Source organism: Panthera uncia, assembly GCF_023721935.1.
Source record: "Panthera uncia isolate 11264 chromosome A1 unlocalized genomic scaffold, Puncia_PCG_1.0 HiC_scaffold_17, whole genome shotgun sequence".
Lineage (NCBI taxonomy): Eukaryota > Metazoa > Chordata > Mammalia > Carnivora > Felidae > Panthera > Panthera uncia.
Genome location: NW_026057577.1, coordinates 4,012,181 through 4,038,922, shown reverse-complemented (window position 1 = coordinate 4,038,922; position 26,742 = coordinate 4,012,181). Strand labels below are relative to the sequence as shown.

Below are 26,742 nucleotides of genomic sequence, written 5' to 3'. Positions count from 1 at the left end.
TCCCAGAAGCTTTGTACCACCAGGCACAAAGACCAAATTCCTATATATTTCTTATTGTGTGGTTACGGGTTATAGACAAAATGGTAAGCATGTCCATGGATAGATAGATCTAGAGTTAAATCTCAGCATAAAATCTTAGTAGTGTTGTAATTGCCTAACCTTTATGAAATTCATAATATTTAACTTGTGGATTTGTTACAAATATTAGGAAAAAATGTAAAACAGTTCACACAGATTAGTCATCTCCAAAGGCAATTACTAAAAGCAATTAAAAAAATAACAATGAATATATATAACTATACAAGCAATTAACAATATGACAATTAGCATATATATTACATATATATAACAACATAAGCAACTAACAAAACAATATGATTATTAACAAAAAATTAAAACAGAAAATACTTTCTCTTAGCCTGAAAATGATGTATGAACACATTCATATCAGATTGTCACCTACCTTGAACTCAAGAAATATTGGAATAGAAGCTACATCCCAAATATCCTGTGTCCCCAATCAATTTTGTTATCTTTAATTTTTTTCTTACTTCTCACAAGTTACTCACATGTCTAATATGCCCCAATGATCCTGCAAAGCCACAGCAATTCTCTGATGCAATGTGCCTGAGAGCCTTCTTCACATCTTTGTTTCTGAGTGTGTAAATCAGGGGGTTCAGCATCGGGGTGACAACAGTATAGAAGAGGGCTATGAACTTACCCTGTTCATGAGAGTTACTCTTGGCTGGCTGGAGATACATAAAGATGATGCTCCCATAAAATAGAGTCACAACTGCCACATGGGAAGAGCAGGTGTTGAAGGCCTTTCTCCATCCTTCTGCTGACCTGATCTTCATTACAGCCCAGGCAATGTGGCCATATGAAACCAGGATGAGACCCAGAGGCAAGACAACAAAGATAAAGCTGGCCACATACATCTCCACCTCATTGAGGCTGGTATCCACACAAGCAAGTTGCATAATGAGGGGCATCTCACAGAAGAAGTGGTCAATGCGATTGTTTCCACACAATGGCAGAAGCATAGTGAGTGTGGAGCCCACTATGCTTGTAGTCAGACCCCCAAGCCAGGAAGCAAAGGCCAAGCTGAGACAAAGCTGTGGATGCATGATGACAGTATAATGTAGTGGCCTACAAATGGCGACATAGCGATCATAGGACATGACTGCCAGGAGGACACATTCAGTGGCCCCCAGCCAGTGAGAGATGTAGAACTGGACCACACACCCTACAGAGCTTATGGTTTTCTGTGGTCCCCAGAGGTTGACCAGGAGTTGTGGGACAATGCTTGTGGTAAAGCTAATGTCCAGGAAGGAGAGATTGGCAAGGAAGAAATACATAGGAGTGTGGAGGTGCACATCTATGCAGGAAACCAGAATGATGATGCCATTGTCCAAGATAGACACCACATAAAACCCTAAGGCAATGATGAAGAGGATAGATTCCAGTGAGGGTTGTGCAGAGAAGCCCAGGAGGACAAAGACTTCTGGAGAACTTGCATTGGCTATTCCCATCATCACATGCAGCCAGAAGTAAGACTAAAAGACCACCTGCAGTGAGTGGGGGGCACAGGATATGAGGTATAAAATGATTCTGTCAGCTAGCAAACTTTAGGCACAATTTTATATCCATTGTTCTTGAAACCATCTACTCAACTGCTCTGTGGATGATGTTACATCATCTTCCTGAAGGCTAGTTTGGAAAGACATGAAAATATGCATAACCTAGGGGAAAATGGACATTGATACAAAAATCTTTACCCTGGTTATTTTATTGAAACATTGCTTACAGTAACAACATCTGGAGTCAACTGTGTTTAGTGATCAGGTTTTTCTTGAGTACCAGATGGTATTTCATGTGATGAAACACTGCAGAGGCATTAAAATTGTTCCCTTGCCATTCCCTCTCTCAGTTAATGGCCAAATAAAATCCATCGTGACATTTCTCTTTTTCCTAAATCCCACAATTAACAAATTTTTGCTTTATCATAAAATTCAGGTTCTCATCATTTCTTGTAGCCTTACTGCTACACCCCTGGACTATGCTGCCATCATTTATCACCTGAATTATTGATCTAGTATCTAAACTTGCCTCCCTGCTTTTCTCATTAGTTCCCTTCAGGGCATTCTGAACACAGAGGCCAGAAGATTATGTTAAGATACAATGTGATCATATGTCTCCACTGCTTAACACCCTCATTTTCTTTGAGTAAGGCTTGCAGTGTCTTTCTCCCAAGACATCCATCCACAGACTTGCTTTATCACCCTCTTCAGGTTGTTTTTCAAAAGTCATCTTCCATTGAGGTAAATGTCTTATATTTTTTTAAGTTTTTATTTAAATTCCAATCAGTTAACCTATAGTGTAATATTAGTTTCAAGTGTACAAGATAGTGATTCAGCCCTTCCATACAATGAAGCAAAGGTGTAATTTAATACTGAAAACCCTCCCAGCTCCCTTCTCTTCCTTTATTGCTTTATTTTTATTTGTATTACTTATCACCATAGAACAAATATGCTATTCTAATTTATTATATTTGTGCCTGTCTAACTCAGCTAGAGTATAAATTCCATGGACTCATGACTCTGTTTATTTTGCTTCTGGGTCCCCAGTGCCTAGCTCAGTGTGTGGCTTATGAAAATCCCTTAATCAATAGTAATTGAATGAAAAATTGTGAAACAGGTCATTAGAATATGTTTATGGTCATGATGGAGGAAGTACCAGAATGATATAAAGGCATAATTAAGGAATCTTCAGTGTAATCTCACAGCAGTGTTTTCAGGAAAGAACTATTGACCCAGATTAGTCCCTCTTCTTACACAGGTGGAAGAGAATAAACCATGACTTAGCAGGGAGAATGTGGGAAGTCAGAAATCCACATAGAGAAAAATGGACAATTCCAGTCTGCTTCAGATGTCCATGAAAAGTTCTGAGGTCCTTCTTTAAAAAAAAGCATTAATATTTTTCTTCCTTGTCTTTTACAAGGAAGAATAAATTCATTATAACTACAATCCATCCAGGTGTGAAGAACAGAACAGCTATAAACTCAATTGTCATCTCTTTTAAAATCCCAAGGGGTTTTAAAACTCTAAACTCATCTCTAAAACTGGAGGTTAACCAAGGAAAATAAACTTAAACACATATGTTCATTCACATATTTAAAAAAATACATACACAGTTTCCATCATGAATATATAAAAATGGGGCTCAGAGAGCTTCAGCCATTTGCAAAAATGTATGAGCAGAAGCTGTACCAATGTGGAGGACACTCAGCCAACATTAGGAGACAATTATCTGATTGTTATATAGTAGATCAGTATAGAACTGATGCTCTGTAAAAGCATCTGGAAGATGGATTTGGACCCCCTTCAAACTGGGGAAACATTGAGAGTTGTGAGAACATAGATGGCTTCATAATATGGATATGAAAGAGAAGTGAATGAGGACAGATGTGTGCAACTGAACCATGATACAATAGAGTGATTATCCCCTACAGAAGTCATCTTGGGTGAGCATGGGGACATGCAAAAGTAAGGGGCAAAACAGAAAACTACATTGTTGCCTGTGGATATTAGCTTACCCTCTGTGGGGATGGGGAAAGCACATGGACTCACATATGAAGAAAATGTATGAACATCACCAGAGATGGTGGCCATAAGGTCAGTCACGACATAACAGTTCAGTAGAATTTTTGAGGAAGTAGAGACCTTTATGGTGACCTGATCTATTTCTAGAACTTTTCAATGATTTACCCAAAGTTCCATAGCTGCTCAGTGCTAGTACTGCAGCTACACCAGAGACTTTCAGATTCTTAGTACAAAAATAGCATTCCAAGTAGAGGAGAAGGTTTGTTCATTCACAGAGATTCACCAAAACTGTCACAATAAATAATAATTCTTGAAAATGTGATCCCTGCCCAAAGTCTTTGACATTATGACAAAGAAAGGTAGCATAGAGACAGTTATGAAAATGTTTTGAGTTCAAGTTTTGAGTCAATTATGCAGTCACAAACTCTACTCCTGGATGTAGATAACCTGCTAAAATACCAAAGACCTCAAGAAGAGCAAGTCAGATTATTGAAATAGATCAGTGTTCATCAATCTTAACTGGAATTGACAGAAACTCTGTGACACCGGTTCACCTTAAATACCATAAACAAACAAGCAAACAAACAAATAAACAAAGCCAAGAATGTCACTTACTGATGGTGATCTAACAGCAGCATCTCCCTGTATGGAGATTGGAAATGTTGTATAATGGGGAGTATTTTACTTCAAAGATGGATAAAGTCCATAAATTCAGTGGATGTGGCATTAAAAAGTAGGAAAATAGCCATGGGATTTGAGAAGCCCTAAAATATTGTAAATCTCCAACTCATTGATGGCAGACATGTTAGATTCTATTTAAATGCATGTCTAAAAACACATTCTTGAGTTTTAAAATCAGCATAGGTTGAAATTAGAAGCACTTTTTTTTTCCCTACGAAAACTGTTAGCAAAGAAATGAGGATGGCTCACAGTGTTTCCAGAATGGGATATACATGCCGACCCTCAAAGGACCAAGTGTGTCATAAAACCTGTATAATCATGAGACATTCATTTTATCCTCTGGAGCATTGAGGAGGGAGACAGAGGGTGATGTATATGTCAGGGGAGTGAAACTGGAAGGAAAGAAACTTTGGGGATTTTTTTTTCCCTACTGAATAATTACAATTTCATTGTAATCAAAATAATTGATTACTTTTATGAATAAAACATTATTTTGTTTTTATACTGCCAAACATTGTTTATAAGAACATAAGAATGAACTCTCTCTACACAAAGATTTATCATGCAGTGGAGGAGAGAGTCTGAATATTTTCTTATTACAGTAATTTTAGTACATGCTGCTATAGATTTTTTTTTTAAATTTAATTGTATAATCATTTGTGTATACCACAGCAATGAGCTAACATCTTTTCTTTAAAAATGAGATTATTTTTTATTGTATTAAAATGCATACAACATATAAATTTACTGTCGTAACAATTTTTGAAATATACAAATCAGTGAAATTGAGTGCATTCACAAAATAGTGCAACTATCACCAACATCTAGTTCCAGAACTTTTTTGTCACCCCAGATGTTACTGTTCATTTGCTTTCTCTCTCTAGGCTCTGGCAACCACTAAACTGATTTCTGTCTTTAAGAATCTGCCTATATTGAATATTCCACATAAATGAAATCAGGTATTTTATGGCTTTTTGTGTTTGGATTCTTTCACTTAGCATAATGTTTTCAAGGTTTATCCACATTGTAGCATATATCAGTATTTCATTTGTTCTGATAGCTGAATGAATATGATCATTGTGTGACTTCACCATATTATATTTACCTATTCATCTACTGATGAACATTGGATATATTTGTTGATGGATATTTTGGCTGTTTCTGCTTTTGGCTATTGTGAATAGAGCTTTTGTGAACATTTCTCTGCAAATTTTGTTTGAATGTCTTTTTTCAGTTATTTCAGGTGTGCAGCTAGGAGTGGAACCCCTGGGTCATATGATCATTCTGTGTTTAACTTATTGGAGAACTGCCAAACTTTTTACAGTGACTGCACCATTTACATTCCTACAAGCACTGCACTGTATGTTCCAATTTCTCCACATTTTTGCAAATACTTTTTATTTTCCACTTAAACATTTTTTTTGTAATAATCCTGTGGGTGTGAAATCAGATTCCATTGTGTTTTTTATTTCCATACCCTAAAGATTGATGATATTGTGCATCTATTTATGTACTTTTGGTGACTTTATCTTTTTTAGAACAGTTTTATTCAGATCCTTTGTCCACTTTTAACTGCATTACTTGTGTCTTTTTGTTGTTAAGAGTTATTTATATATTCTGCTTATGTCAGATACATGATATGCACATATTTTCTTCTGTGTTGCCGCTTTTTTCCCCACTCGTTTTGTAGTGTGTTTTGATAATTTTTTTTCCTTATGAAGTCCAATTGTCTATTTTTGCTTTTGCTTCTTATGTTTAGGGTGTCATATTTAGGAAACCATTGCCAAATCAAGTCATGAAGTGGTTCTTCTGTATTTTCTTCCAAGAATTTTATAATTTTAGCTCTTATAATTAGGTCATTTATCCTTATTTATTTACTTACTTACTTATTTATTATTCATGTTTAAATATGGCATACGATAGGGATTCAACTTCATTATTTAAACAGATATTTATCCAGTAGTTCCAGCACTATTTGTTGAAGGAACCGTTCTTTTCCCATTGAGTGGTCTTGGCACCATTATCTAAAATCAGTTGCCATAGATCTATGAGTTTATTTCTGTACCATTGGTCTACATGTATATAGTTATGTAAATACCACACTTTTGATTACTATAGCTCTGTAGTGAGTTTTGAAATTGGAAAATGTGAGGTCTCCAAATTTGTTATTTTTTTTCCAATGTTGTTTTGGCTATTCTGGGTCCTTTGTAATTCAATATGAATTTGATGATTGGCTTTTCTATTTTTGCAGCAATGACAAGAGAAAACATTGGTATTTTGATAGGCATTGCATTAAACCCATAGATCACTTTGGGAGATATTGCCATCTTAGTGATATTAGGTCTTTCCATTCATAGACATGGATGCCTTTCTATTTGTTTAGGTCTTCAATTCTTTTCATTAATAGTTTGTTGTTTTCAGTCTTAAATATCCTTAAATTTATTCCTAAGTATCTTTTTTCTCCCATGATGTTGTAGATAGAATTATTCTGTTAAGTTCCTTTTGGAATTGTTTATTGATAGTGTACAAAAATACAACTGCATTTTGTGTTTGATCAAGTATCTTGCAACTTTAATGAATTCCTTTATTAACTTTAATAATTTTGTGGATTCTTCAGCATTGTACACATTAAAAATCATGCCATTTGTGAGTAGAGATCATTTTACTTCTCAATTTTCATTTTGGAAGTCTTTTATCTCTCTTGTTTGCCTAAATACTGAGGCTAGAACTTCAACACAATGTTGAATAGAGATGATAAAGTGGACACCATTGACTTGTTCCTGAATTTAGGAGTAATCTTGGGTTTTCACAATTGAGTATGATGTTAGCTGTGGGTTTTTATTTTTACTTTACTTTACTTTATTTAAATATTTATTTATTTTTGAGAGAGAGAGAGGGTGAGCAGGAGAGGGGCAGATGGGGGGACACAGGATCTGAAGCAGGCTCTGTGCTGACAGTAGCAAGCCTGATGTGGGGCTTGAACTCATGAACTGTGAGATCATGACCTGAGCTGACGTTCTATGCTCAACCAAGCCACCCAGGTGCCCCATAGCTGTGAGTCTTTAAAAACATATTACCTTATTATGTTGAAGCAGTTTCCTTCTTAAATTACATGAATTGATTTTTGTATGTTGAATCATCTTTGCATTCCTGTAATAAATCTGACTTGGCATATAGTGTTTTCAGTTGCTCTGCAAGATTTAATTTGCTATTTTCTTTGAAGATTTTTGTATCTATATTCATAAAGTACATTGTTCTGCAATTCTCCTGTCTTCAATGTCTTTAGCTGATAGCAATACACTTTTACATATATTATGGAATAATTTCACTGGATAGTATTTCTTATTTCTCTAGCACTGGTCCCCAACTGAACCATGATTAATTTACTCTTCAGTTTGTGTAAACATTTGGGTAAGCATAATTACTAAGAATTTGGCCTTTGAAATTTGTCAAGACTGGATTTGCACATTGCACTTCAACTAACCAGTTCTGGCTATTAGTCTAGCCTCTTAAATTACTTGCCTTCCATTTTTTGATATGTATATTAAAAGATTTGCAGAATATAATTCTAAATTTTTAAATTCTGTGAAGGTAAGGGCTATATTTACCCTAGTTACTATTACATTGTGCCTTATCCTAATATATGCCTTGATATGACAGCATCTAATACATATACATTATTATTATTATTATTAATAAATGAATGAATGATTCTGGGTCTATTCTGTTTAGGAGTATATAATGCTTTTGATATAACACAGGAATATAGTCATTGGAATATGCAATTGACATGATTTACTCCAATATGAGTCATTTTACATCCAAAATAAATTTATCTGATTTTTGAATTATCCCTGAATTATCCAGATTACTCCTAATTTAACTCTGTAAAGGGCTATTATGAATGCCACCTTAGAAATGGGGCCCCTGGGGCTTTGAATGGGCTTGCTAAAGGTCAAATGGCTATTAAAGGGTAGAGCAAGGACTGCACATAAGCTTGCACTTCTAAGTGATGTTTCTTTTATATTTCATGCACTTCCTTAGGGACCTAGTGTAATCCCTTCAAATACTAACTAAATCCTGAAGACTTTCCAAATTATATCTGTGACCAGCACTTCTACGCCAAACTTCAGATTTATGTAGCTAACTGCCTCTACTGAATCTTTGTTTGGGTGGTGTTATGGACTGAATTGTGTCCCCCCGCCCCCGATCTCCAGTGTAACTCCCATCTACAGTGAAAGAAATGCACTTTTAATTTTTCTTTCCTTGTGTTTGTGTTAGTGAGTTAATATGTGTGTGGCAAACTGTGATGGGAACATATGCATTAATTTGCTAATGTTGATAGAACAAAATATGAAAAAAATTAGTATTTAAAGCAACAGGAATTTATTTCTCACTGTTCTGGAGGATACGGTTCTATAAAGATCAAGGTTCCATCAGGGTTGGTTTCTCCTGAGACATCTCTCCTTGGCTTGTAGATGGTAACACCTTTTTGTGTCTTGACATGCTTTTTTTTTCCCCCTCTATGTGTGCATTTCTGGTGTCTGCGTGTCCAAATCTCTTTATAACACCAGTCATTTTGGATTACTACCCACCCTATTGGCCTTATTTCAAGTTAATTACTGCTTTCAGGATTCTATATTCCAATATGCATTCTAAGGTACTGGAATCAAGCCTTCAAAATATGAATGGGAGGGGGACATAATTCAGTCCATAGCACTGTGATTTTTCAATTCTGAAAGTTCAGAACAATGGTCAATGCCTTAAGAGGAAAAAGTTCACTTTTTTTCTGTTTTATTGAGACATGATTGAAAAATGTATATATTTAAGGTGTGCATAGCAATATTTTTACATATGTATGCATTGCAAAATGATTCCCTTAATTAAGATAATTAACCTATCCATCACCACACATTTTTGCCTTTTTTCCCCCCTGTGTGTGGTGAGAACATAGACTTATTCTTTTAGCACATTCCTTTTTTTTTTCTTTTCCAGAAAGAGAGAGAGAGTGAGAGTGGGAGTGGGAGAGAGGAACAGAGGAAGAGAGAGAGAATATTAAGCAGGTTCCACACTCAGGACAGTGCCCAACATGGGGCTTGTTCTCATGACTATGAGATCATGACCTGAGCTGAAATCAAGAGTCAGATGCTCAACTGACTGAGCTACCCAGGTGCCCATTTTAGCACATTGCAAGTATATAACAGGATTTTTAGCTACAATCACTGTGTTGTATATTACACCACCAGAACTTATGAATCCTATAGCTGAAAGCTTATACCCTCATGTTAGTTAGCTCTGACAAATTCTAAAACTCTCATTTAAGCAAGCAATACAGAAACAATGTCACAAAGGGCACCTCTCAGGCTAGCATGTGAGTTCTTACATCCCTTCCAGACAATTTGAGAAGACAAATTTTACTTAGGCAAAGACTCATGATACCTGTGTGCATGGCTGCACACATTCACATACACATACACCCACAAATACACATCCTATTATTGTCCACCATCTTTGCTGAAACACAGGTTAGCATCTGAGTATCATTCAGTCTACTTACAGAAATAGAAAAGAAACTTTTCTAATACCACAGATACATTAGAGCAGCTTGCTGGTTTGGGAAAAACAAAAGCAGGATGCTATTTGACTTGGTTATTATTATTTTTTTTACTGTTGCTTTGCTTAACTGATCATGATCTATGGAATTAATTGAGATTTAAACTGTGGATGCTGAGGAACATCCATACTGTTTTCCACAGTATCTGTATCAATTTAGAGTCCTACTAACAATGCACATAAGTTCCTTTTTTCCACATTCTCACTTATTTTTGTTATCTCTTATCTTTTTGAAAATAAAGATTCCAGCAGGTGTGAAGTGCTATCTTATTATGGTTTTTATTTGCAATTCCTAATGACGAATGGTGTTAAGCCCCCTTTTTATGTACCTGGTTTTCCATGTTCATTGTAACATTATTCACAGTAGCCAAAATATGGAAATAACCTGTGTCTATTGGAGGGTGAATAGATAAAGAAAATGTGGATATAGAAATATATAATGGAATATTATTCAGCCATAAAAATGAAATCCTGCCATTTGAAACAACATTGGTGAAACCGGAGGGTGTTATGCTAAGTGAAATAAGTCATACAGAGAGAAAAAATACTGTATAATGTCATCTACATGTGGAAATGAAAAAGGGAAGAGGAAAGAAAGAAAAAAAGAAAAAGAAAGAAAGAAAGAAAGAAAGAAAGAAAGAAAGAAAGAAAATGAGAGGTAAAGGAAGGAAGGAAGGAATTCAAACTCATAGAAGCAGATAATAAAATGAAGGTTGTTAGGGGCTAAGGAGTGGGAAAAATGGGGAGATACTACTCAAAGGGTACAAACTTTTAGTTATTAGATTATTAAGTTCTGAGGATCTAATGAACAGCGTGGTGAATATTGTTTTATTGTTTTTGTTGTTGCTGTTGTTGTTTTTGGTTTCAGGAGTAGAATTCAGTGATTCATCATTTACATATAACACCCAGTGGTCATCACAACAAGTGCCCTCTTTAATGACCATCACGCATTTAGCTCATCTCCCATCTGCTTGTCCTCCAGCAACCCTCGGTTTGTTCTTTATAGTTAAAAGTCTCTTTTATGATTTATCTTGCTCTCTCCTTTTTCTTCTTTCTGCCATATTCATCTGTTTTCTTTCTTAAATTCCACATATAATTGAAATCATATAGTATTTGTCTTTCTCTGACTGACTTATTTTTCTTAGCATAATAAGTCTAGCACCATACAAGTCATTCATTGCAAATGGCAAGATTTCGTTCTTCCTAATGGCTGAGTAATATTCCTATTTGTGCGTGTATGTATATATATAATATATCTGTGTGTATATACAGCTTGAAGTCCAGAATCTTGATGCCTCCATCTTTGCTTTTCTTTTTCAAGTTTGCTTTGACTATTCAGGGTCTTTTGTGGTACCATAGGTCTGTCCTAGCTCTGTGAAAAATGCTATTGGTATTTTGTAGGGATTGCATTAAATGTGTAGATTGCTTTGGGTAGTATGAACTTAAAAAAAATATATTTGTACATCCATTCAAGATATATTACAAAGCTATAATCATGAAAAAAAATATGGTAGAGGCACAAAAACAGACACTCAGATCCGTGGAACAGAATAGAGAGCCCAGAAATGCACCCACAAATGTATGGCCAACTAATCTTTGACAAATCAGGAAAGAATATCTAATGGAATGAAGACAGTCTCTTCAGCAAATGGTGATGGGAGAACTGAACAGCAACATGCAGAAAAATGAACCTAGACCATTTTCTTATACCATACACAAAAATAAACTCAAAAATGGATGAAAGACCTAAATGTAAGACAGGAAGCCATCAAAATCCTAGAAGAGAAAGCAGGCAAAAACCTCTTTGACCTCAGCCCAGCATTCTTACTCAACACGTCTCTGGAGGCAAGGAAAACAAAAGCAAAACTGAGCTATTGGGACCTCATCAAAAAAAAAAAAAAAAAAAAAAAAAAAAAGATTTTGCACAGTGAAGGAAACAATCAACAAAACTAAAAGGCAACCTATGGAATGGGAGAAGATATTTGCAAACGACATGTCAGATAAAGTGTTAGTATCCAAAATCTATAAAGAACTTATCAAACTCAACACCCAAGAAACAAATAATCCAGTGAAGAAATGGGCAAAAGACATGAATAGGCACTTCCAAAGAAGATATCCAGATGGCCAACATGAAAAAATGCTCAACATCACTCATCATCAGGGAAATACAAATTAAAACCACAATGAGATAACACTTACTCCAGTCAGAATGGCTAAAGTTAACAACTCAGGCAATGACAGATGTTGGCAAGGATGTGGAGAAAGAGGATTTCCTTTGCACTGCTGGTGGGAATGCAAACTGGGGGCAGCCACTCTGGAAAAACAGTATGGAGTTTCCAAAAAAAAAAAAAAAAACAACACCAACAACAATACAAAACTACCCTATGACCCAGCAATTGCACTACTAGGTATTTATCCAAGGGATACAGGTGTGCTGTTTCGAAGGGGCACATGTACCCCAATGTTTATAGCAGCGCTATCGACCATAGCCAAAGTATGGAAAGAGCCCAAATGTCCACTGATGGATGAATGGATAAAGAAGATGTGGTGTATATATACAATGGAGTATTACTCAGCAATAAAAAAGGATGAAATCATGCCATTTGCAACTACGTGGATGGAACTAGAGGACATATGTTAAGCAAAATTAGTCAGAGAAAGACAAATATCATATGACTTCACTCATGTGAGGACTTTAAGATACAAAACAGATGAACATAAAGGAAGGGAAGCAAAAATAATTTAAAAACAGGGAGAGGGTAAAACATAAAATACTTACATATGGAGAACAGAGGATTGATGGAAGGATTGTGGGAGGGGGGATGGTCTAAATGGGTAAGGGGCATTAAGGAATCTACTGAAATCATTGTTGCACTATATGCTAATGAACTTGTATGTAAATTACAAAAAACACCCTTATTTACTATGAATATGTAAATCATAATGTAATTACTTATAATTAAAAAAATAAAAGTATATAAAAAATGTTTGTACTTCCAGTCCATGAGCATGAAATGTTTTCCATTTCTTTATTTCTTTTAACTCAAATTTATTTTATAAGTGTTTTATAGATTTTAGAATACAGATCTTTTACTTCTCTGGTTAAGGTTTATTCCTAGGTATCTTACGGTTTTTGGTTGTGTGTGTGTTTCTTTGTGTTGAGAAATTCAACTGTGTCTTGTGCTCTTGACAGTAGTGACTTTATGAAGAAGAGGTCCTGTCATGCCCTGCAGTGCATTATCACCTGTTCATCAGAACCTGGCTCTTCAGGAGAGTGTCCTATCTGCTGCTTACACTCTGATGTTGTGTCTGAGTCACCTTTCTTTTGAGTGTGGTTTTCTGCACCGACTCTCTGCCTGCTGTGGGTCTTGCTAGCTCTTTGTTGCATTATAAAACCCTGCCAGATGAGTTCTAAGGAACCATGTCTGCCAGGGAACTTGGGAGTAGCGTGTGGTATTAGCAGAATTTGTGTTTAGCCACTAGTCTTATGTTGGATCCCCTGAAGCACTGTAGCAGCTGGGGGATTTCACGGGGGGCAGTGGGTGTGTGTGAGGCTGAGCACAGTGCGCCATGGCATGGCTGGGCATGGCTGGGCCTGGTTTGTGATGGTGGGTAGGCCCATTCGGAGATTTAACAAAATGTGACATGAGACCTGGATTTAGGCTACAAATGTCTGTGCAACCTGACTTCCCTCAGGTGGCTCTGTGTTTATGCTGGTGGGCAGGGGAGGAAAATGCATCTGCCATCTCCCTACTTTTTAAAGAAGTCCCCCAACATGCTCTGGAAACAGTATGAACAGATCTGTCTCTCATTAGTGCCCAGCATTGAGTAACCTGCCAGTTTTTATACTGCCTCTCTGCACAGGTTGCTGTATCTTAGATTTGTGACTCAGGTATCACTTGCTTTCCTGACTTGTCTAGTGCTGAGTCAGTTGACTTTTAATGTTCCAGGCTCCATGTCCCACTGGTTAAAAAAAAAAAAAACTCATGAAATTCAGCCCCTTTGGATGCTAAAGACAAATATTGTGAAGATTAGTCTTCCTGATTGGGCTCCCTGGTGAAGGCCTATTTCTGTGCCCTCTCTGAAGGCAGAGCTCCTGCTCTCTCTCCTACAAGCAACCTCCCTTTGGCTATCTGACTTTCCTAACCTTTCAATAATTATTTTTTTAAGATTTTATTTTTTTAAAGTTTATTTATTTTGAGGGAGAGAGAGAGCACAAGGTGGGAAGGGCAGAGAGAGAGAGAGAGAAGAAAAGAGATTCCCAAGCAGGCTCTGCACTATGCAGAGCCCTACATGGGACTTGATCTCAGGGACCATGAGAATACTTACCAACTAACTCACCCAGGAGCCCCCCTTTCTTAATCTTTCAGATTCAATGTCTCTGTATTTAGTTGTGGAGTTTGTTCTGTCAGTCTTGGGATCCCTCTCTGGCTTATTAACTTCAATGTGGATGATATCTAGTTGAAAATATAGGATATGCTGAGGTCAGGGTCCTCCTACTCTTCCATCTTCCTGAGATCTCCCCCATCATGTTGTATACTTTAAATAAATACAGTTTTTTTAAAAAAGCAATTCTAACTAACTAAATTTTTTTAGAAAGTAAGAATGCTGATCTCTGGTCCAGGAAGTTGGGGTATGGGGTATTCCACATCCTAAAGCCAGCTCTGTGTCATTCTTACTGAGAACCTTTTCACCAACATATATTCTAACAAAGCGCAGCCCATGAGCTGTGCACCATGAGCACCACAGACATGATATGCTTCAAGAATGCAGACCCTTTACTGTCAGGGATTCTGGATCCACTATCCAGAGTAAAAGTTTGAATCAGTAGCTTTAATAACTCTTTATGGGCTTGTTTCATTTCCAGGATAAGGCAGGGCTCAGCTCCCCATCTGGATGAGCTCCATTTTCTGTGGCTTATTATAATGTATCTAGGGACCCATAGAGAGGGCAATTTTGATAATAATCTATTCAATTAGGTATTTTCATATTGTTTCTTTTCTTTTTCTTTTTTTAATTGAAGTATAATTGACATACAATATCCAATCAATTTTAGCTATACATCATAGTTATTAGATATTTTTATGTTATGAAACAATCCCCACGAGTCCAGGTACCATCTGTCACCATACAAAGTTATTAAATTATTATTGACTTTATTCCCTATGATGTACTTTACATCCTTAAGATTTATTAGTTTTATAGCTGAAAATTTATACTTCTTAACCCCTTCACCTATTTTACCCATTCCCAACACCTCCCATCTCTGATAACCAACAGATATTTTTCCCTGTTTCTAGGAGTCTGTTTCTGTTTTGTTTGCTTATTTCTTTTTCAGATTACACATATAACTTAAATCATATTTGTCTTTTTCTGACTTATTCCATTTAGCATAATACCCTCAAGGTCCATCCAAGTTATATATATATATATATATATATATATATATATATATATATATGTGTGTGTGTGTGTGTGTGTGCGCGCGTGTGTATCACATCTTTACCCATTCATCTGTCAATGGGCACTTAGTTGCTTCCATATATTGGATATTATAAATAATAATGCAATGAACATATGAGTTCAAATAGGTGTTTTCACTTTCTTTGGGTAAAAACCTAGAACTGGAATTGTTGGATCATATGGTAGTTCTGTTTTTAATTTTTTGAGAAACCTCTATACTACACCAATTTATACTTTTACCAACAGTGTATGAATGTTCCCTTTTCTCCACATCCTCACCAATTCTTTTTATTTTTGTCTTATAATAATAGTCAAACTGACAGATGTGAGGTGATATCTCATTGTGGTTTTGATTTGGTTTTCCTGATACTAGTGATGTTGAGTATAGTCTCATGAGCCTGCTGGCCATTGGTATATCTACTTAGAAGAATGTCTATTCAAGTCTGCTCATTTTTAAAAATTGGGTTTTTTGTTTTTTGACATTAAATTATGTAAGTTCTTAATATGTTTTGGATTTAGCCCCTTATCAAGTGTATGATTTGCAAATAGCTTCTCCCATCCAATAGGTTGCCTTTTCATTTTATTTAATGATTTTCTTCACTGTGCAAAAGCTTTTTATTTTAATGTAGTCCCAATGGTTTAATTTTGCTTTTGTTTCCCTTGCCTCAGGAGACATATCTAGAAAAATGTTGCATTTGCCTATTTCAAAGAAATTACTGCCTGTGCCTTCTCCTAGGATTTTTATAGTTTCAGGTATCACATTTAGATCTTTAATCCATTCTAAGTTTGTTTTTGTGTATGCTGTCAAAAAGTGATCCAGTTTTATTCTTTTTGCATGTAGCTGTTGTTTTCCTACCACCATTTGTTGAAAAGACTGTCTTTTATTCATCGTATATTCTTTCCTCCTTTGTCATAAATTAATTGACCATCTTTTATTCATCGTATATTCTTTCCTCCTTTGTCATAAATTAATTGACCATATAATTGTAGGTTTATTTCTGGGCCCTCTATTCTTTCACATTGATTTTTGTGTCTAGTTTAAGTGGAATATTAGTCACACAGAGGAAGATATTGTGCCATTTAAGACAACATGGATAGACCTAGTGGGTATTCTGCTAAGTGAAAAAAATCAAACTGATAAAGACAAATACCATATGATTTCACTCATATGTGGCATCTTAAAAAACCCAATGAACAAAATATAAAATTAGAATCAGACCTACAAGTACAAAGAAAAAACTGATTGTTCCCAGGGGGAATAGAGTGGGGGGTGTTGGGTAAAATGGGCTAAGGGGAGTGGAAGGTACAGGCTTCCAGTTATGTAATGAAGAAGTCATGGGTATAAAAGGGACAGCATAAGGAATGTAGTAAATTATACTATAATAGTTTGTAATGGGGAAGATGGTAGCTACAGTTGTGGTGAGTATAGTGTAATGTACAAAATTGTTGAATCACTATGTTGTACACCTGAATGTAATTTAACTTTTCATGTCAACTATATCAATTAAAAATGGTTTTGAAGTGAAAAAAATCATAGTGATAGGATAGAGCTGGTAGCTAATTGACAATGCAGGTGGTAATCATTTTGTGCCATATGAATGTATCAAATCAACACATTATCTTATACATCTTATACTTCTACAATATTATATGTCAAGTATATCTTAGTAAAAAATTAAAGGTGTTGGAATACTTAAATTTTTTAACGTATATTTAATATTGAAAGACAGAGAGAGACACAGCATAAGCATGGGAGGGGAAGAGAGAGGAGTAACACAGAATCCAAAGGAGGCTCCAGGCTCTGAGCTGTCATCACAGAGCCCTACGTGGGGCTGTAACTCACAAACCACGAGATCATGACCTGAGCCGAAGTCGGAGGCTTAACCAACTGAGCCACCCAGGCTCATACTTTAAAAAAAGAAAGAAATGGACATAGTTTAAAAAAGAAAGAAAATAGGAGAAGGAAATGCCCATGCATATGTAATTTAACCATAAAACCTGATTAATTGTCCTCAGTATGATGTGTCTTTCTACCGGAAAAGAAAACGGAATGTTCAAATTTTATTTTGAGGAATATGTGAAAATATTTTTATTGACTTCCTCCTTCTCCTCCTCCTCCTCCTCCTCTTCTTCTTGTTCTTCTTCTTCTCCTATTAATTATTGAGGACATAGCAGAATGACAAAAGAGCTTGTTCTAAGAACATTTTGAATAATAGAGATTTTTATACAAAATTAAGATTACTAAATTATATATAATTTTAACTTTATACTTACAACAAATCTAAAACCACCTGCTTTTCTATCAGTGATAAGTGTATAATAACATCAATTTCTACAGCTTTACCTCTAATATTGTTAGAACATAAGCACTAGAAACCTTAAAATTTGCTAATTCCTAGTGTCAAAGAAAACAACAGAGTATCAGAGCACTAAAGGCAGCTGAGGTAGTCCAGACAAGAGACAATATGCCTGGGGAAAAGTGCACCATGAAATCTGCTGAGAGGAAAGTTCCCAGGAAGTTACAGGAAGAATGTTCATAATAGGTGTGCTAATGAAAGGTTAAATACTTGCATTCCGGACACATGCAGTAAGGCCACAAATCTGTGCAATTTGTCAAACCAAACTGAAACATTCATCATTCAGGCAAATGTTTTCAACTAGGTTCTGATCCTAAAAAGGATGGTGGATAGGACCTCCTCAAATCCTCCAACACTTTGACTTTTGTAGCCTTCAAATTTCTGGTCATTTTTGGGCAACAACACTGGAGGAAACACAACACTTCATTGTGACATATTCAGGCAAGTGGCATCATAATAGGAAATTTTTCTTCTACATTTGCAAATATTTTGTGACCACCAAGGTAGGTACATTCCCAACAAATTCCTGATGAGTACCAATTAGGCTGATTATATAATTCTTAAGCACAAAGCAATCATGATCATGATAGAGATCATCAGCCAAGAAATTATAAGGGAAGAAAACTTTAGATAAAACTTAGTAAAAGCTTCAGTAAAAACATGGTTCCTGGGGTCTTGTGAATTAAACTAACAACAGACAGATTAACTGAGATAAAGCTTACAAATTTATTAATTTTTAGTTTTACATTCATGGAGTTTCACAGCAAGGAAGTGAATTTCTAATGGAGCAATAAAACATGAGAGCTTATATACCACCTTATCAAGGTAAAGTAAAGGGACAAAAGCACACTTAAAAACATAAAAATTTGTTAGAAGAATATAACTCATGTTAAGTATTTTTAACACACACACACACAGCCCAAAAGGACATAAGGAAACTACTTTTGGAGGTGATATATACCCTTATAACTTTGATTGTGATGATGGTATTATCATGACTGTGTATATACAGCCAAATGCACCAGAGTGTAACTATATTCAATAACAACACTCGGAGGATTGGTGGCCTAGTATCTAGCTACTCAAAGGAACTGCTGGAGTGGCATGACCAGCAGCTTGTTAGAATGGCAGAATGTTGAGCTGAGTCTGACAGAATCACAATTTGCATTTAACAGAGTCCTCTGATGATTGGTAAGATGTGAAAGTCCGGGAAACAGGGTTTGGTGCATAAGTTCTCAAATATGAATTTGGTAAAGCATAACCCCAGCATGCGGTGTGTGACAGTCCTGCTTCAAATACAGTTTTCCCATGCTCTGATTGAAACAAAAAAGAGTAATACAATATTTAGAAGTGATTGCAAAGCATTTGAAACCCTTGAGCTCTGCTGATGGGGAGCAGTAACAAACTTCCTCAGTCTTGGTGTCATCGTACAGTTGAAAAAAACACTTTGGGATAGATGAGCATGTAATTCTGAAGTTAGCAAATCAATTCGTTGTTGGATAAAAACTGAAGTTTTTATCTGTTCTACACTCTGTTGGGTGAGAGACATTGTGAATAAGCTACTTCATTCCCCCAACAGCAACAACTCAGGGTCAGCAGTCAGCTAATCGCCTGTCTGGAAATTATCACTGAGGCCAGCTTGTACTCTGTGGCTCTGCTGGGTGGTGTAGGGGAGGAAGTGGGAGACCAGATGGTAGAGATGGGTCTGCCAGGCTCTTCTCTTTCCCCATTGCAACACTAGCCTTGGAACAACAGGAAGAAGCACATTTGCTTCTTTACCTAGCTTGAATAACATCAGTACTCTTCTATTTTCATACTTTTTCTCTCTTTTTTACATCTTATTTTTTTGAAGTATTAGACCTCTTAGGAAAAACATTTATGTTTGATTTAATTTTTACAACCCCAGGGACAAGCAAATTTCACTTTTTTTTACACATTCCCTACAAGAAGCTTTCTTTTTGTGTGTTTGGAAGAGGACAAAATATTGGTATTTTGGAGATCTCAGATTTCTGAAGAATAGTTAAGCCCCTACCCCTTCTGAGTCTCCAATCTGGAATTTCCTTGAAAGCAAAGTGAACACAGAACGTTAGGTTTAATCTCTGATGTTTCAGCTTGATATTTCTTTACACACAAGCACACACGCATGTCTTCCTTTCCCCCTCCCCTTCAGAGCAGTTCCTGCCTTCTCTACCATGCCCAGCCCTTAGCAGCTCATGGTTGTGACCACACAAGCCAGTGGTCAGATGCAACGTCCTGCTCATAACTGTGCCCATTGTTGCCGAAAGTGGAGTGAAACTCAGGAGCTGAAAAACAGGGTCACAGTGAGAGAATGGGGAATTCTCTACTGAGAGAACTCAAGTAAGTCTGGCTCTGGGCAAGGCTGTTTCTTGGAAGAAGAGGGAAAATGAGACTGGGTGTATGCATTTTGAATGATGAGACAGTTTGCTTTAAGAGGTGTGTACCTGAAGACAGCATTCTTTTAGAACTCACAGTGACCTCTTGCTGCCTCAGTTTACTCACTCCTTCTTTTGCCTTACTTTGGAAAGGTTGTAAGGTTACCATATTTAGAAAATAAAAACACAGGATGCCAATTCAAGTTTGAATTCAGATAAACATTTTTTTTAGTGTATATATGCCTTATGTAATATTTGGAGCATTATTGCTTGGTCATACTTATACTAAACAAATTATTTGTTCTTTATCTGAAATTCAAATTTAATTGTGCATTTTGCATTTTATTCAGGAAACTTGGTCTGTAGTCACTTGAATCTTTCTGCATCTTTCTATTCTCATCTGGGTATGGGATTTATCTTCCCACTCTTCAACTTCATGGGGTCTCTCTGTATGAGAATAAACAGTCAGGTTCTTGAAAGTCATGGATACAAAATAATGTACACCAATCCTTTTGATCTAAGTAGTGCCTTTTTGTGGTGACTTTATCCTTCCTTATCTTCTTTGAGTGCTTTTGAAGTTGTAGAATATATATGGATAATAGGCATCACTCTGCTTAATCTTAGAGGATTGTTTTTCAGCACCTCACTCTCCCATCCACTTAGCCTAACTCCTCCCACACAATCTTATTATCTTGTGTTATATAGCATGAGTAGATCTTTAAAATTAAGATATAGGGACGCCTAGGTGGCTCAGTCGGTTGAGCGACCGACTTTGGCTCAGGTCATGATCTCACAGTTTGTGAGTTCAAGCCCCGCGTTGGGCTCTGTGCTGACAGCTCAGAGCCTGGAGCCTGCTTCCGATTCTGTGTCTCCTTCTCTCTCTCTGCCCCTCCCCCACTCATGCTCTGTCTCTCTCTGTCTCAGAAATAAAGAAACCTTAAAAAAAATTTAAAAAAGTAAAAATAAAATTAAGATATAATTTACATGTAACATTGTACACATTTAAAGTGCACCACTTGCTACTTTGATACATATATATGTTGTACTGTGTTACTGCCATAGTGTTAACAAACACCTCTATCACAACACATAAATTATCATTTCTTTTTTTTTTGTGATTGGAACAATTAAGATCTAGTCCCTTAGCAAGTTTGAAATTTACGATATAATCTTATTGATTATAATCACTATACTATTAGTTACATCTCCAGGACATATTTATGTATTCATTGCAAGTTTGGGCCCTTAAATAATATCTCCCTAATTCCCCACCCCCGGCTCTGGTAACCACCCTTCTACTCTTGGTTTCTACTAATTTAGCTTTTTAAAATTGCACATATACGGGATATTTGTCTTTCTCTGTCTGGCTTATTTCACTTAGCATAATGCCCTCAAGGTCATGCCTTATATTATATAATACATAACATATATTATCTATCTATCTATCTATCTATCCATCCATCCATCATCTGTCACATCTTCTCTATATACTTGTCTATTGATAGTCACTTAGATTGTTTCCACATCCTGAGTAGTGTAAGTCATTTTGCAATAAACATTGCAGTGCAGATATCTCTTTGATACCCTGTTTTCATTTCCTTTGGCTGTATATACAGAAGCGGGATTGTTGAATTATATGGTAGTTCAATTTTTAATTCAAAAATTGCTTTCCATAGTGGCTAGGTCAACTTACATTTCTACCAACAGTGTAAAAGGGTTCCGTTTTCTCTACATCCTTGCCAACACTTGATTTCTTCTTCTTGATGGTAGCTATTCTAACAGGTGTGAGGTGATATCTCATTGTGGTTTTGATTTGCATTCCCCCACTAATTAGTGACATGGGACATATTTTCTTGGACCTATTGGCCATTTGTATGTCTTATTTGGAACAATGTCTATTTAGATCCTCTGCCCACTTTTTTTTATTTATTTTGAGGGAGAAATATTGGTTTTGAGAAAGTGGTTTTGATATGTGTTTCCCTAGTGATTAGTAATGTTGAGCACTATTTAACGTAACTTGGCCACTTGGTTGTGTTCTTTGACACAACTGCGTTAATCTGCCCATGGCAAAACTCTAATCACCTTACTCCTGTGTTTCAGTGGGCACATCCATTTCCCACTACCTAACATGTAAATTATATACCACTTGTTTTGCAATTTGAGGTCTTATATATTCTGTTTTACTAAGTCCCTCCTTCTTGTTCTCTTATCACTTTGGGCATTGCCTCCATCACTTGACTTAGCAACCAAACTCTAATCAACTTTTTTCTATTTACTAGGGAATCTCTCAAGGGTAATTGTTGCCTTGTCTCTGTGTGTCTCTAGAACTTAGCACAAAGCAAGGATTTAAAGAAAGTATAATTAATTTTGTTAAATATACTTTTCTGCCCTTTCTACCATAAATATGTTTTATGGACCTTATATCCTTATCAATCTGACCACTGGTTACTCTTTTAATTTTAAGCTTGTGTGCACTGGCTATCAGAACTCTTAGTCAAAAGCACATTTTCAACCATCTTTCCTTATCAAAATATTCATTCTTCAATGCCCTGGCCAAATGCTACATCTTACTTATCTCTGCCAGAAATTATCCTTTCACTTTTTTGTGACTTGTAAATGGTTTATGTGCATTTATGACGCTAACCACATTCTACCTAGTGTCATGATTATACATATACAAGTCTTTTAGATTATGGATCCTCTGATTACAATGACAGTGCCTTTAAAACCTGAAAAATCCCTGAAACTTGTGCTTATGCTCTATGGAAAGTAGGCTTTCTATATTTTTTTTTCTTTTGGCTGTTATGAAGAAGCATGTATAATTCTCATTCCAGAAAGATGATCTGCTTCAGAATACTGAGATTAAAAGGAGTTTTCCATTTTTAGTCGTGTCCCTTTTTGCATTGATTTTTAAATTTTATTTTTTAATGTTTATTTATTTTGAGAGAAAGAGTGGGGGAGGGAGATAAAGAGCAGTGGGGAGCAGAGAAAAAGGGAGAGAGTATTCCAAGCAGGCTCCATGCTGTCAGAACAGAGCCCAGTGTGGGGCTCAGTGTCACAAACCATGAGATCATGACCTGAACCAAAATCAAGAGTTGGACACTTAATTGACTGAGCCATGCAGGCACTCTGATAATAACACCGTTTGAAACACGGGCACTTAACTCCACACCAGCTGTCTGGTCATAATGCAACTAAATTTGAAACTAAAGGGAAAATAATTCTAAAGAAGTTCTAAACTTGGGGAAGAAAACACACATGCAGATATTTGGCTCTTAGAGAGTTTGTGACTGCATAGATAAAATAATCTGCAGTCAGTGATTACTTCCAGGAGTCAGAGGATAAATGTTCATTGAATGATGTTCCTTGTGAACTACATAATTCCTGTGAGTGATTCACTGAGACAAAATATACACTATATAGCACAAGAACCTGAAAACAAGTAGTTAAAAAACAGCTATCACTGATTAATCACCTACCATGTTCTTTCTAGCTTATATGAATTGTTTCATTTTATCTTCACTACTAAATCTAGGATCTGGCAATATTCATACCCCTACTTTGAATACGGGGATATGGAATCAAAGAAACCAAGGAATGTATCCAGTACTATAGGAAAAGCAAGAAGGGATTTCCAAGGTGAAATTTATTGGGAACTATCTATTCCCTTTTTATCTAATTGTATGACCTCCAAGCAATGATGCTAATGTGCTTTCCAAAGCTCACCAATAATTTACTCAAATAATACAGGAACACTAATTCAAAGGGATACATGCACCCCTTTGTTTATAGCAACATTGTTTACAATAGCCAAGATATAGAGGCAACCCCAGTATCCATGGATTGATGAATGGATAAAGATGTGGTATGTATATACAATGGAATATTATTTAGCCACAAAAGAGAATGAAATCTTGCCATTTACAATGACATGGATGGAGCTAGAGAGTATTATGTTAAGCAAAATAAGTCAGAGAAAGACAAATACTATATGATTTCACTCATATATGGAATTTAAGAAACAAAACAAATGAGCCAATGGAAAAAAATAAGAGAGAGACAAATCAAGAAATGACCTCTTAATTATAGAGAGAAAAACTAATGGCTACCAGAGGGGAGGCAGGTGGGGGGATGGGTTACATCATTGTTGGGGATTAAGGAGTACACTTGTTTTGATGAGCACCAGGTAATATATGGAAGCATTGAATTAGTATATTGAAAATTTGAAATTAATATAATACTGTATATTAGGTAACTGAAATTAAAATAAAAACTTAAAAAAATCCAAATACTACTCATATATTCCACTTAAGTAATAGCTGTCTAAAGTTCCTTTGAACTGTTAGGGTTTTTTCCACTCTTGTTTATCCCTCTTGGAATTTATCTGTTGAAGAAATGATCTGGATTTTATTGGTTACATTTGTATGCTGTTGTTTCAAATATGTCTCTTATAAGTTGTAATTATAAACTGATGTTTATATCTAGCTTCTTGATCAAATCCAAGGTTGAAGTTGGCGGAGAGGGATACTCCATAGGCAGTTTGTAGACTTTCCTTAGGAGGTACATATTTTTTCCCTAACTTTACTAAGATATAATTGACAAAATTGTTTTGTAATGTAAAAAAAAAATATTCTGGATAAATAAAAAAAATCACCAGTGAAAGGGGTGCTCTAGACAGAAATTACCTTATTTTGCTTACTGGAATAAAATATCTTCCATGTCCAACCGTGCAACCCACATTTATTTGCCTGTTTATTTATTTCATGATCATAGTATATAAGGGTAATAATAACAACCACATCATACAGTAATTATAGAAAATAATGAGATAATCTTGTGAAATTCTTAAAGACTTTAAAAAAATGTTTATTTTTGAGAGAGAGAGAGAGAGAGAGAGAGAGAGAGAGAGAGACACTATGAACCAGGGAGGGGCAGACAGAGAGGGAGACAGAGCATCCCAAGCAGGCTCTGTGCTGTCAGAGCAGAGCCTGACTCAGGGCTTGAACTCACAAGTTCTGAGATCATGACCTGAGCCAAAATCAAGAGTTGGACGCTCAACCAACTGAGCCACCCAGGTGTCCCTTGCACTTTGTTTTTCTGAGATATCTATTTTAAGTCATCATGTTTATTATGTGATAGTTCATACTATTTGTTTTTATCTCTGTAGCACTTATTCTATTTACTTATTTATTTATTTATTTATTTGTTTATTTATTTAAAGTGCGAGAGAGCAAGCAGAGGAGGGGCAGAGAGAGAGGGGAAGAGAGAGAATCCCAAGCAGGTTCCATGTTGTCAGCACAGAATGTGGGGCCCAATCTCACGACCCTGTGATCATGACCTGAACTGAAAGCGAGTCGGATACTTAACTGACTGAGCCACTCAGGCAACTCTCTGAAATGTGTTTTCATGTTCGTTTAATTCCCCTTTTCTTTTTACTTAATCGACTTTGCCAGATTTTTGCTCATCCTGCCAATTTTATCCTTTTCTAATATTTAGTTCTCTACCACATTTCTTTCCATAACTTTCCTTATTTCTTCTTTCTTTTTTCCAACTTCTTGAGATATCTGCTCAAGATATCTGCTCAAGATAACAGCTCATTTTCTTCACATTTCCCTTTATTTATATCCTGAAAATTGTCTTCTATGGCTTTCATATCATTTTAAGAGTATTTCAGGAAATTTTCTTTATTGTTTCCTTCTTTAAAATAAGGATTAGTTATTACATTACAGTGCCTGACATATGTACATTTTTAGATATTTAATTTTTGATTTTCGATTTACTTCATAAAGAAATCAAGTGAAGGGGCACCTGGGTGGCTCAGTCGGTTAAGTGTCCGACTTCAACTCAGGTCACGATCTTGCAGTCTGTGAGTTCGAGCCCTGCGTCGGGCTCTGGGCTGATGGCTCAGAGCCTGGATCCTGCTTCGGATTCTGTGTCTCCCTCTCTCTCTGCCCCTCCCCTGTTCATGCTCTGTCTCTCTCTGTCTCAAAAATAAATAAACGTTAAAAAAATTAAAAAAAAAGAAATCAAGTGAAAATTGTTGATTTTTTGGTATTTAGATTTCCTTTATGAAGTTATAATGTTTGAAACTTATGCCAAATATTTGGGAAGTAAAAAAAAAATTAATTGTCAAAAAACACAGAAAGTATGGAAAAATCACGTTTGATCTCAACACTTTGACCAAGATACATTTTAAGGTTAATTTAATGTCTATTGTTTTAATTTTTAGTTTTAATGATTCCTTAATTCAGCCAACAAATGTTTATGGCCTGACATTATCTAAATTTTGCTTGATTAAAGAAATACTTAGTGTACAGCAGAATTTAGTGTTCATTTATGTTCAGTAATAATGACATGGAATTTCAATTAGGTTCCTGCTAATGTTAAGGATTTTATGTTTTTTTTTTTTTAACTTTAAAATGCAAACATGTCTTAGAAGGACAAGTCAGTGAACTATTAATAATCTCAAGGAGAATTGTTTTATAAGATTCTTCATTGGCCCATTTAGAAAAATGGAATTATGAGAAAACCAGGCTCTAGGGAAAAAGAAGAGAGCACATAGGACACTAAAATTAAATGTTGTCTGATTTGCAGTCTATGCTATTTGGTAATCATTACATCCAAATTTAACTG

At 35.9% G+C, this 26,742-nt stretch overlaps 2 protein-coding genes across 3 annotated transcripts in view; one reads left to right on the top strand and one right to left on the bottom strand.

Moving 5' to 3' along the window:
• Positions 1–554: 554 nt before the first annotated feature.
• LOC125935101 (olfactory receptor 2C3) lies at positions 555–1,912 on the bottom strand. Its single transcript, XM_049648807.1, has one exon. It carries the CDS (start codon positions 1,533–1,535, stop codon positions 555–557), a length of 981 nt encoding a protein of 326 aa, XP_049504764.1. The 5' UTR covers positions 1,536–1,912.
• Positions 1,913–19,892: 17,980 nt separating this feature from the next.
• The window catches only part of GCSAML (germinal center associated signaling and motility like), a 44,461-nt gene continuing 37,611 nt past the window's right edge, over positions 19,893–26,742 (top strand). For both annotated transcript variants that reach the window (XM_049648414.1, XM_049648415.1), the window contains exon 1: positions 19,893–20,074. In XM_049648414.1, the coding sequence (XP_049504371.1) occupies positions 20,046–20,074 (29 nt within the window). In that variant the 5' untranslated portion in view covers positions 19,893–20,045. The remainder of the gene's footprint in view (positions 20,075–26,742) is intronic.

Excerpts from the sequence above, each read along its gene's own strand:
- LOC125935101 (XM_049648807.1), bottom strand. The coding sequence starts at position 1,535 with ATGATGGGAATAGCCAATGCAAGTTCTCCAGAAGTCTTTGTCCTCCTG.